General features: G+C 37.3%; 1 protein-coding gene across 5 annotated transcripts in view; it reads left to right on the forward strand.

The window, feature by feature from the left end:
• Nucleotides 1-13,235, forward strand: part of OXSR1 (oxidative stress responsive kinase 1) — a 66,051-nt gene that overhangs the window by 21,289 nt on the left and 31,527 nt on the right. For all 5 annotated transcript variants that reach the window (XR_004971633.1, XM_036333175.1, XM_036333173.1 and 2 more), the window contains exons 4-5: nucleotides 6,498-6,639; nucleotides 12,620-12,675. Coding sequence is in view for 4 of the 5 variants with exons in the window: in XM_036333175.1 (XP_036189068.1) it covers nucleotides 6,498-6,639; nucleotides 12,620-12,675 (198 nt within the window). In the remaining variant the exon portion in view is untranslated. The remainder of the gene's footprint in view (nucleotides 1-6,497; nucleotides 6,640-12,619; nucleotides 12,676-13,235) is intronic.

Below are 13,235 nucleotides of genomic sequence, written 5' to 3' on the forward strand. Positions count from 1 at the left end.
GGTTGACACTCAACCTGAGCCACACTGACCGTGTTGGGTGGTGTCTTTTAAATGTACGACCCTGTCCTTCCTGGTCCTAGGACAGTGCCCATTTTTTTAGCCTAGCACTTAGCAGATTTCCTGAAGGATAATTTTCAAACATTAACTCTTTTTTTTTAGGCATTAATTATTTTTTTTATAACTACTTACAGTTTTATGAGTCAGTGTAATCTTACATCTAAACATTTTAAAATAGTAATAATTTTGCATTTTTTTTAAAGAAAATGAAATCTTGCTTTTGTAGTTATACAGTGAATACACATTTAACCTTTAGAGATACATTGTGCAATATTAGAATATAGTAGGTAGAACTAAGCACTACTTTAATTTTTTTTTAATAGGAAGAAACTGTATCAAGATAGCTCAATTAAAATTCCATTCATCAAATACTTATTGGTCACCAATACGTTGGTGAATCAAACCGTTGGTCCTTGCTCTTATGGATCTCATAGCTAGTAAGGAAAAATTACAGTTAAATAGTTGTAAGTGTGTAGAGTGCCATGAAGAAGTATTCGGTGCCATGGGAATAAGTCAGGAGAACTTAACCTTATTGAGGGAGATGGATGTGGTGGGGTTAACAAAGACTTCCCTCAGGACGTGATATTCAGCTGAAACCAGTGGAGATGGTATCAGAGGAAGGATGGAGAAGGGATCCGGGTAGAGGGAACACTGTACAGAGAATTGTCTGGAGGCAGGATGGAGGGGTGTGGTGTGTCTTGGGAACTGATGAGGGAATCACAGCTGCAGCAGGGAGAGTAACAGGAGACCTTTTGAAAATTAAAAAATATATATAACCAGAATTGACAGAAAAGTGTATAGGCTACCTTCTTTCACATCAACCTTTTCAGCCAAAATATTAAAAACAAATGCATATTTTTGATTTGGCAATATTGTACTGTTGTAGAATTTAATAAGCTAATTAAATTGTAAAATGAATTGCAACTGTCACTCTCAAACCCATCAACCATGTGAACATCATAGTTAGAATAAGTTTCAGTGTGTCAGTATTATTATTTCATAATGTTTCCTTGTAACTGTAATATCCTTATCTTTTGCTAATTAAAACTCTGATATTGAATAATGAGATTTATTAGTATAGGACGTTATGTTTAGAAATTAGGAGCACTTTTGATCCACATAGCTATTTCTACAATTTATTAGCACCAAACTGCAATATAAGATTTTTAGAAATCAAAGCAATTAAGAAAGCTTGGGAAAGGAAAGAGAAAAGGTGCCTGTAGGCTTAGATGCTGCAACCTGCTGAGGCCAAGAAGGGGAGACCTTTCAGGACCAAAATTTTTCAGTCAAGGGTGATGATCTTAGAGTGACATCAGAGGAATGGCGGTATGAGGACACATCTTTTCCTCTTCCCCTGACATTTCAACAAGTTAACCATCTATAATTCAACAAAGAAGTCCCTGCTCAACACAGATGCACACCTGAGAGACCCGCACACTGATGCCTAAAGGTGGGCATCCGGGAATAAACGAGGAGATGGGAAAGGAGGAAAGCACAGGCTCAGCCATGCAGCTGGGAGCTTGTGGCTCAGCTGGGAGCTCGCAGGCCAGCCAGGAGAGGGGAGAAAGCCTATGGTAGTAGGCACTTCCTTCTGCCAGGAGGAATAGAGAGAGAGAGTGTGTGTGTGTGTGTGCTTGCGTGCGGGCGGGCAGCCCAGTAGGGCGAGCTGCTGTGAGTAGAGCAGCAGGGGTGAACAGTGACTAAGTCTGCAGATGCCTGACAGAGCATGGGGTTCTGCTGTGCTCCCCACTGCTGGGTCCGGCAGTGGTGTTTCAGACAAAGAAAGGAAACCACAGAGCCCTGCCACTGCTTACACTTGCCCCCCCCCCCCCCCGCCTCGTGCCCTTGGAGTTGGCTCCAGGAGCATATTATCTATAAACCAAGAGCTGTTGCAATAGAATCACTGCTTCCCCCTGTGACTGATCTCCAGGAGAGGTGCTTGGGTTGGGACCTTATGGAGGTCAGGGGTCGCCATCAAAACCCACCCCCAAACAGTACTGCAGTACTGTCCTAAGGAAGCCAAGGAGGCTCAAATCTGGGAGACTTCAGAGGTAAAAATCTTGCGATTCAGCACCATCTACTGGAACATAGTAGAAGGACCTCTTCAGAGATAAATGCAAAAGCAAAGGAGGGCAGTAGATTGAGTGAATTGTTGAGCATAGCAAACAGAACAAACCAGTTAGAGGAAAGAACTAGTGATATTAAAGATAGGAATCAAGAAATGATGCAGAGGGAAGAAGAGAGACCCGAGAATAAAGAAAAATGAAAGAGCACTACAAGACTCTATGACTCCATCAGAATCAGGCATTGTGGAGGAGGAAGAGAGGGAGCATGGAATGGAGAGTCTACTAAAACAAATGGTGGCTGAGAACTTTCCAAATCTATGGAAAGAACTAGATCCTGAATCCAAGAAGCAAACAGAACATTTAGTTACCTCAATCCAAAGAGGCCTTCTCCAAGGCACTTGGTAATGAAGCTGCCAAAAATTAATGAGAAAGAAAACAATCTCAAAGTAGCCAGGGAAAAGAAGGATGTGACTTACAAAGGCAAACCCATCAGAATTTCATCTGACTTCTCAGCAGAAACTACAAGCCAGAAGAAAGTGGACCAAATATTCAAATGTCTGAAAGAGAGAAATTACCAGCCATGAATGATACATCTGCAAAATTATCCTTTAAATATGAAGGAGAAAAAAAGACATTCCCAGGCATACAGAAACTGAAGGATTTTATCACCATAAAACTTTCATTGTAGGAAATATTCAAGGGAATTATTCTACCTGAAACAAAGAACATTAAGGTCACAACACTACAAGTAAGATCATCAAAAAACATACAGCATAAACAGGAATAATTTGTGACAACAAAAACATACAAGGGAAAGGGGGAAGGTCCAAACTGGCAAAGAAAGATGAAGATCAGATGTGCTCAAAAGGAAACTCAACACCAAACAAACAATCCAATCAAAAAGTGTGCAGAGGACCTGAAAATACACCTCTCCCAAGAAGACATACAAACAGCCAATTGATATAGGAAAAGATGTTCAACCTCCCTGGCAATCAGGGGCAGTGCAAATAAAAACTACAATGAGATCCCACCTAATGCTTGTAAAGAGTGGCCATTAACAACATGACAGACAATAACAAGTGTTGGAGAAGTCATGGAAAAACGAACCCTCATTCACAGCTGGTGGGAATGTCAACTGGAATCATCACTATGGAAAGCAGTCTGGTGATTCCTCAAAAAATTAAGAATAGAGCTACCATATGACCCAGCAATCCCACTCCTGGGTATATACCTAGAAAACTCGAAATTGTGTATTTGGAAAGATATGTTTTATATACCCCTATGTTCATTGTAGCATTATTCTCGTTGGCCAAGACATGGAAACAACCAAAGTCCCACAGTAGAGGACTGGATAAAGAAGATGTGGTACACAATGGAATAATAGTCAGCCGCAAGAAAGGATGAAATAGCTCCATTTGCAACAACATGGATGGACCTTGAGAACATTATGCTAAGTGAAATAAGTAAGAAAAAGCTAAGAACCATATGATTTCACTCATGTGGGATATAAAACTGAAACTTATGAACACAAACAGCAGAATGGTGGTTGGCAGAGGCAAGAGGGTCCTAATATAAGGTGACAGGAGAAGATTTGACTTTGGATGGTGGGCACATGGTGCAATATACAGATCTTACAACACAGAAACCCACACATGAAACCTATAGGTTCACATGTTGACCAATGTCACTCCAATCAATTTAATTAAAAAAAATAGATGATGATCTTAGTGGATTGATCATCCCTCCACTTATAAAATTATATTGCTGGAGACTGAACTAGAAAAGACATTGTTATCCCAGGGGCTTCATATGAAGCCTTGTTCAGAGTATCTGTTCTGGATGTAGCCTGGGGATGTGCATTGCTTTAACCTCCCCATTGATCATTAGATGATGTGCAATTAATAAAAATCTAAGATTCTGAAAAGGAGTTCCTCTTTCAAACTTCTTAAACTTTTTATGTGCCCTAGGGTTTCTGTTGATCCATTTCCCTGACCCATCAGCCTGAAATTCTAGAAAGTCAGCAGTCGTGCCATATATATCTCGGCATTTTCTGTGGCACCCAGTTCTAGATACTGCATGTAATATGTTTTAATTGTTGAATGAATAAATTGTGTTAACTTTTAATTCCTAGTAGAAATTTCTTCCTTTGTATTTCTAATTTAGATATTCCTTACGTTACAAACATGTAACTCAATTGGCATTTATACAGCTATCTTCTTACTAAGCATTTCTTATGTGGTCTGGATTTCTCAGAATAATGAAGTATGTGGCCTGTTAGTGTAGTCACTTTGTTTTGGGGATTAATGTGTGATTGCTTAAATTTAGCAGAACTAAAATTATCCCTTAGTCCTCCCCCTTTGTGGATGTCTGGTGAAACCCAGCATTAAAGAGAGGAAGTGAGGTAATGTATGGAGAAGTTACCGAGTATCTGGAGCCTCCCTGGTTCTTTTTCTACAGAGAGTAAACTGCTTGCCTCCTGCTGGTGATGCAGAGAGTGGCTGGCTTCCAGAGGGGGAAGGGCGGGTCTGGGGATCTTATTCTCCCTTATATGAACTTTCAACCAGTTTTCCCGTTTTCAACCCTTTCCTTCAGTTCCCCCTCTCTTCCCCTTTTGTGGTCCTTCTATTCTGAGCCTTTCTGAAACTCTAGGTAGACATCACTTTTTCCTAATTGGCATACCTTCAGTAGGCATTGAAGTTTCAGATCTCTCCACTCTGCAAAAGTAGTCAGTTACCTTTTCTTTTTCTGTTTTCCTTCTTCCAAAAAAATTATTGTCTCTCTTCTGTTATCATTCTTTTTCTATTCTTTGTTCTGGGTTTATGCCTTTTTTATTTTTTTAAACATGAAAACTGTTTGTTTGTTTGTTTTTAAATATATTTTTATTGATTTCAGAGAGGAAGGGAGAGGGAGAGAGAGATAGAAACATCAGTGATGAGAATCATTGACTGGCTGCCTCCTGCACGCCCCCAACTGGGGATCGAGCCCGCAACCCAGGCATGTGCCCTTGACCGGAATCGAACCCAGGACTCTTCAGTCCACAGACTGGCACTCTATCCACTGAGCCAAACCAGCCAGGGCTTTATGCCCTTTTTAAAAAAATCAACTTTAGCCCTGCTAGTGTGGCTCAGGGGTTGAGTGTCAACCCATGAATTGAGAGGTCACTGGTTCAGTTCTTGGTCAGAGCACAACCTGGGTTGTGGGCTCAATCCCTGGGTGGCGGTGTACAGGAGACAACCGATCGATGTTTCTATCTCTCTGTCCCTCTCTCTTACTCTAGGTAAAGACAATAAAAACATTTTTTTAAAAATCAAGTTTATCAAGTTACTGGAAATTCAAGTGGGAGCTAAAGTGAACATGGGTTCAACCCTCCCATGTTTTCATCTAGACTGCTTCTTTTCACCTATTTGGAAGGACATTTTTTTCCTTTTAAGTGAAATGTAAATACCCACCAGGGCAAGTTGTCAACAAAAGTGGCGTTTGTTTTCATTTTAGTTTTGGTCATGAAGGTCTTATGCCAAGAAATGGGCATCCAGTCTTTTCAGTGCCGTTCGTGTTGTGTTTCAGAGTTCTTGGTACAATTTCTAATATTGGAGATGGTTTTATTTTGGTTCTGTGATCTTCCTGAGCCATGTGCTGCCAGAAGTCTTACAGATCTCTAGCAAACTGTTACAAATTATAATAGTTATGGTCGTCAGCATTCTATGATTTAATTACGATATGGACACCTTCCCCCCCCCGATTTTTAGTAGGAGCATTATTCCCCACCTTGGGAAGAATGGAATTGATAATACATGTGGGCTATTATTTAAAGAGAACTACCATTTTAACTTTTCTTTGCCTTTCCTATTGTATTTCTTTTTAAAAAATTTTATTTCTATTATTTATTAATCTGAAACATAATTTTAGCTCTTAAGTCAGTTTGAATACACATACGATTTTTTCTTTCCAAGTATTTATTCTGTAATTTGACTTGCATTTCAATTTTTTTTCCTCTAGTCACATAATATTGTATATGCTAATCTGGTATTGGAACTTAAATTGGTTTGTGGTACCTTATGTTAAAGTGTTAATTGATGGGCGTGGTTAACCTAAGTATTCTTCAGAGGTGGTTAAAAGTTCTCTACTAATTCTCATAAGTCTGAAGAGGATGCTTGTTTAACACTACTGTTTGGATATTAGCAGGCTACTTTCTGTTTTAGATTAGAATTGAGAATAAATTATTAATCTTAAACTTTTGTATTTCTTTATATTTGCTGTTTTTTCCCTCTATTTCCCAGACAGTTTATCAAAAGGTTTACATATAATTTGATTTCAAAATGTCTCTGAATCATTGAATTAGTTAAAATTTTATGGAAAACTGTCTTTTGTTTTCAGGTTCTGTTCTGGACATTATTAAGCACATTGTGGCGAAGGGGGAACACAAAAGTGGAGTCCTAGACGAACCTGCCATTGCTACAATACTCAAAGAAGTGTTGGAAGGGTTGGAATACCTGCATAAAAATGGACAGATTCACAGGTACGTAAAAGGCAATTCCCTTATCTTTTGGATAAGTGCAGTGGTAGTTGTGCTATATCATTTCATTGAGGCCACTTCCTATTCTTTTGTAGAATGAATCATAATCTGAGTGTTAACATGGTTCTTTGCATTACTAGTTTTAATACATTGTGGTTAGGGTTTTAATCACACAGCTAGTATTTTAAAATACAAAAACAGGGAAAATTCCCAATTTCTTATCAGGAGGCAGTCACTGCAATCACTGATAACATTTTTGACTATTCCTTCTTAGTCTCTTTCATGTGCTAAAAAATATTTAAAATAAACCTGTATATGTAATTTTGTTTCTTTTACATCTTGAATATTTTCTCAAATTATTAAAAGCTCTTTGTAAAATAATATTTTAATTAAAACTTTAAAATAACACTTAAATAGCTGTGTAACACAGTTATACAATAATAGTAGGGGATTTTAATATGCCACTCAGGTTAGTGGCTAGATCATCCAGACCACAGAAAATTAACATGGAAATAATGACCTTAAACGTCACATTAGACCAGATGGACTTGATAGATATTTATGTAACATTTCACCCAACAAACACAGAATACACATTTTACAAGTGCATACAGAACATCCTCCAAAATGGGTCATATATTAGGCAGAAAAACAAGCCTTCATACATTCAAGAAAATTGACATCATATCAAGCATCTTTTCCAACCACTATCGCATAAAACTAGAAATCAACTACAGGAAGAAAACTGGAAAAAAACACAAATACGTGGAGACTAAATAGCATGCTATTAAACCAATGGATCAAAGAGGAAATTAAAACAGGAAATAAACTATCTTGAAACAAATGAAAACACCAACTTTTCAAAACTTGCAGCAAAAACAGTTTAAGAGGGAAATTCATAGCTATTCAGGCTTACCCCAAGAAACAAGAAAAACTCCAAATAGCTCTAACTCTACACCTAAATGAACTAGAAAAAGAACAAATAAACTCAAAGTAAACAGAAGGGAAAATAAATAGAAATAGTTATGATCAGAGCGGAAATAAATAAAATAGAAATATGTAAAAAAAAGAAAAAGAAAAATCAATAAAACTAAAGTTGGTTTATTGGAAAGATAGATAAAATTGGCATATCTTTAACCAAACTCATCAAGAAAAAAAGAGTAAGAGCCCAAATAAGTAAAATTACAAATGAAAGGAACGTTACAACTGACATCTCTGAAATACAAAGAATCATTAGAGAGTAGTACAAACAATTATATGCCAACACATTTTTGACAGTGTAGAAGAAAGGGTAAATTTGTAGAAGTATATAACCCCAGATTCAATTATGAAGAAATAGAAAATCAGAACAGACAAGTTACTAGTAAGGAGACTTAATCAGTCAAAACCTCTCAGCAAAGAAAAGTCCAGGATCAGATGTCTTCCCTCGAGAAGTCTACCCAAATTTTTAAGAAACTAACAACAATCCTTCTCAAACTCTTCCAAAAAATAGAAGAAGAGGGAACACTTCCAAACTCATTTTAAGGGCTGGCATTTCACTGATACCAAAGCTAGACAGGACACTACAAGAAAAAATTTACAGACCAATATCCCTGATGAATGTAGATGCAAAAATCCTCAACAGAATATTAGTAAACTGAATTGAACAATGCATTAGGATCATACCATGATCAATTGGGATTTATTTCAGGGATGCCAGGATGGTCCAACATTTGCAAATCAATCAATATGATATACCACATTAACAAAATGAATAATAAAAATCTTATGATTATCTCAATAGATTAAAAAAAAGCATTTGACAAAATTCAACATCCTTACATGATAAAAACTCTCAACAAACTGGCTATAGTGGTAATGTACCTAACATAATAAAGACCATATATGACCAACCCACAGCTTATGTCATACCCAACAGTGAAAAGCTGAAAGCTTTTTCTCTAAGATCAGGAACAAGACAATAATGCCTACTCTCACCATTTTTACTTACTTATTTTTATTATTTTATAAACAGGTGTTAAATTCCTATAGCATCTCATCAACATTATAATGAAATGATGTTGAATGAAAGACATTAATACAGGACCTGCTGTAGTTGATAACAATACTAGTATATTGTATTATTGCAATTTGCTAAGAGAATAGAATTTAAATGTTCTCACCAAAAAAATGTAATATGTAAGGTGATAGATGTGTTAAGTTACTCGATGGGGGTGGAGTCCTTTCTCTGTATATACCTATATCAAACCATCACATTCTTATACTCTTAAAATATCTTACAGTTTTGTCAGTTATACCTGAATTTTTAAAAATCACCTACTAAATCCCAATCCCTCAACAAACAGACAAGCAAAGGCCCAGAAAACTAACTGATTGAAGATCATCTACCAAGTTGTAAAACTGAGGTTTTAAGGATTAATTAGAATATGGAGGGAAAAAGCAAGTTTTTTTGTAGATAAGCAAGAAAGGTGCTAAGAGTTCCGAATTTCCAAAACCAATCTCAGAATTCTCCTTGTTTAGTAACATTGATTTAAAGTAGTTTTAATAATTAAATAAATATGTCAAAGTGAACTCTCCCCCCCCCCCCCCAAAAAAAGAAATGTTAAATATTTAGCTTAAGATGCCTAACTGTAGTGCATTTGCCAGCTTCTGTTTTGATTTGTTTCTTCTCTTGCCCTTTTTCAAATTTTCCATAAATTATGCTGATTGATGAGTCATAAAAATGTCATGGGGAGAAACTTGTGTTGGGTATTAATGAGAAAGTTAAGCATGTCTATGATATTCCTTTTAATTTTAAAAGGAATTTGTAACTTTGGTGCAATAGTGACATGTGAGGAATGGCATGAAGCCGAGAAAAACAGAGCTCACCTTTCTTGCTATTTAAGGGTGGATGGAGGATTTAACTCTCCCGGCTGCTGGGTTGCTTGCTATTCTTTGTGGCGAGTAACAACAGTTCTTTCATCAAGGACCATATTGACGCCAGATATTTAGTTACAAATCTTCTTCTTGAAAGGTCAGTTGTCCTGCTGTGTGTGAGTTGTCCAGGGAGCCCTTTCACTGCGTGGCATTCCTCTGCTTTCACTCCTGGAAGCTGTTCTACAGATTGCACTTGTGGTTTCAAAAGGGAACAGGAATTGATTATCTGGTGAATCACTCCGGAAAGGCGAAGGTTCTGCTGAAAACGCATGACTGTCTCTTCATTTATGAAAGACAAAAACTTAGAAAACATCATTGAAATAGGCAAAAGTTCACACTGCACAAAATGTATATGATAAAAAAACAAGTCTTCTCAATATCAACTGTGACTGAATTATGTTGATACCATGTACTCTTGACATGATGTGATGAAAATGGCACTTTGCTTCTGTGGTTTTTCTTCCAAGAACTTATAACACCAGTCTAATCACGAAGGAAACAAACAAATCCATGAGATGATCATCCTATGGAATACTAGACCCTTATTCCTCAAAATTGTGAAGGCCATCAAAAACAAGGAAAGTCTTGCCGGGTTGGCGTGGCTCAGTGGTTGAATGTTGACCTATGAACCCGGAGGTCACGGTTCGATTCCCAGTCAGGGCACATGCCCGGGTTGTGGGCTCGATCCCTGTGTGGGGCATGCAGGAGGCAGCCGATCAATGATTCTCTCTCATTATTGATGTTTCTATCTCTCTCTCCCTCTCCCTTCCCCTCTAAGATCAATAATAAAAATATATTAATAAAAAAATAAAAAAAAAGGAAAGTCAAACTGTCACAGACAAGGGGAGCCTAAGGACAAATGACAATTAAATGTAATATAGTATACTGGATGGGATCATGGGACAGAAAAAGGGTATTAGGTAAAAACTAAAAAAATCGGAATAAATGGTAGACTTTAGTTAATAGTAACACATCAATACTGGTTCATTAATGGTGGCAAAAGTGTCATACTAATGTAACATGCTAATAATAAAGGAAATTGAGTATAAGGTGTATGAGAACTCCTCTGTACTATCTTCTCTTCTCAGTTTCTATGTAAATTTAAAACTGTTCTGAAAAAAGTAAAATAGTCTTCTTCCTTCCCTGAACCTCTAGAGCAGCGGTTCTCAACCTTGGGTCGTGACCCCTTTGGGGGTCGAACGACCCTTTCGCAGGGGTCGCCTAAGACCATCGGAAAACACATATATAATTACATATTGTTTTTGTGATTAATCACTATGCTTTAATTATGTTCAATTTGTAACAATGAAATTGGGGGTCACCACAACATGAAGAACTGTATTAAAGGGTCGCAGCATTAGGAAGGTTGAGAACCACTGCTCTAGACCAAGTATGTTCAACTCAAAGGCTAACACGGGCCAAATAAATGAGATTTAAGTTTATGTGGGCCACAAAAAAACAAAAGCCTCAATTTTCATAGAAATGTAAGTTTATTTCAATAGAGACATGCTGAATACAAAGGGCTGAAATAATTGAGTAATCGTTAACATAAGATAATAGAACATTTTAATAAAAATTAATTTTTTTCTTGGAAATTATCAGACACTGAATAACTGCACAAATTAATAAGCGCAATGCAAATAAATCTATTTTTCTTGCTCTCGGAAAGCGAAATATTTTCTGTTGCGCACACCAAACAAGTCAGTACAAGACTAATGATGTGGCAATAGGCTGCTAAAATACTCGCTGCTAGTATTAGTGGAGAGAAATGGTACACCTGCGTGTAAAGCACATAAGGGAAATGAATGCAATAGGATTATAGTAATCAGTCATTAGCGAATGTTGTAGTTCGTTATTAATAATTATGTATAACAGGATATTGTAAAAATTAAGTTGTGAAATTTTTATTAAAATGTTTCTTATATACTGTTATATTGGCTGGGCCGCAAAAATATTCATTGTGGGGCGCATGCGGCCTGCAGGCCGTGAGTTTGACATGCATGCTCTAGACCAGCGGTTCTCAACCTGTGGGTCGAGACCCCTTTGGGGTTCAAACGACCCTTTCACAGGGATCACCTAAGACCATCGGAAATCACATATATAATTACATATTGTTTTTGTGATTAATCACTATGCTTTAATTATGTTCAATTTGTAACAATGAAATTGGGGGTCACCACAACATGAGGAACTGTATTAAAGGGTCGCAGCATTAGGAAAGTTGAGAACCACTGTTCTAGCCCCTGGTCTTGCCATTTTCTTGTGACTCCTTTGAGAGAGATTTTAGGCCAATATAACATAATTTATATATCCTTCTTTCTGCTTAAAAAACAAAAACAAACCCAGGCAAATGGCAACATACTACATATAATATTCTTCACTTAAGAATGTATTTGGAGCCTGGCTGGTGGTTGAGTCAACCTATGAATCAGGAGGTCACGGTTTGATTCCTGGTCAGGGCACGTGACTGGGTTGTGGGCTCGATTCCTGGGGGCATGCAGGAGGTAGCCAATCAATGATTATCTCTAATCATTGATGTTTCTATCTCTGTCTGAAATCAATCCTACATAATAAAAGCCTAATATGCAAATTGACCAAACAGCAGAATGACTGGAGGAACAACTGGTTGCTATGACGCTCACTGACCACCAGGGGGGCAGAGGCTCAATATCTTTATGCTATAATCATAGAATAATCCCTATTTTCGACCACATACTGACCATTTAAAAATTTTGATCATATGTTAGGTTTTAGAAAAAAATCAATATATTTCACAAAGTAGAATTAAGTGAGAATCACATTCTTTGGTCACTATTATTACCCAATCAAACATTTAATCACCTCAGGCTTTAAAACTCTATGTAATTCTAGCTTTCTGTTTATAATGGTTGGATTCTAGTACAAGTGACTAAAATTTTTAAAAATTTACTATTGGCCTTAATACCCTTTAATGCAAAATAGAGCACTTCAGTGGCTATGCTGTATGAATATAGTGAACAGTTTCTTAAATTATGTGACTCCAAAGAATACATGTTATTTTAATATGTAATTTTTGTTTTTCTTAAAGAGATGTGAAAGCTGGAAATATTCTTCTTGGAGAAGATGGTTCAGTACAGATTGCAGGTAATGATTAGTATTTTTTATTTTGACTTAATGCTCAGTAGAACTACATGACCCATCTTTACATTTTCTGGATCATTTCTCATCAAGCACCCTATATTGGCACATCCCTGCTGACTCTCAAGATATTCTTCACTTCTCAATATTCATTTTCAATCTTAGACGTTTTTCTGACTATTACTCATCACCTTCTAGTTATCGACTCCTTATCCCACATTAGGGTCTTTTTCTATGGTTTCTCATAGCATTCTGTACAGTTTTTTAAAGGAGAGGTAGTCAAGAAACTGCCTTATGTTTAAGAATAAATATGCTATAGAGAGGTAATCTAGAGCTGCTTCTGTACTGGGGGACATGGGGTATTTGCCAATTAGGAAGAGTCATTTGAGAGGTGGAAGTGCGCTTTTGGGAGATCAGAGCTGAAGAGTTGGAGTCCAGGGTCTGCCAAAGGTGGCTATCCTGGTGAAGTAACCCTTGCTTCAGGCCGAGACTCCAGAATGGTGGAACCACAGGCTTGTTGAGCAAGCAGATGGTCTGAGAAAACCTCAGTGTAGTCCCATGTACAC

Source organism: Myotis myotis, unplaced genomic scaffold (genome assembly GCF_014108235.1).
Source record: "Myotis myotis isolate mMyoMyo1 unplaced genomic scaffold, mMyoMyo1.p scaffold_m19_p_13, whole genome shotgun sequence".
Classification (NCBI taxonomy): Eukaryota; Metazoa; Chordata; class Mammalia; order Chiroptera; family Vespertilionidae; genus Myotis; species Myotis myotis.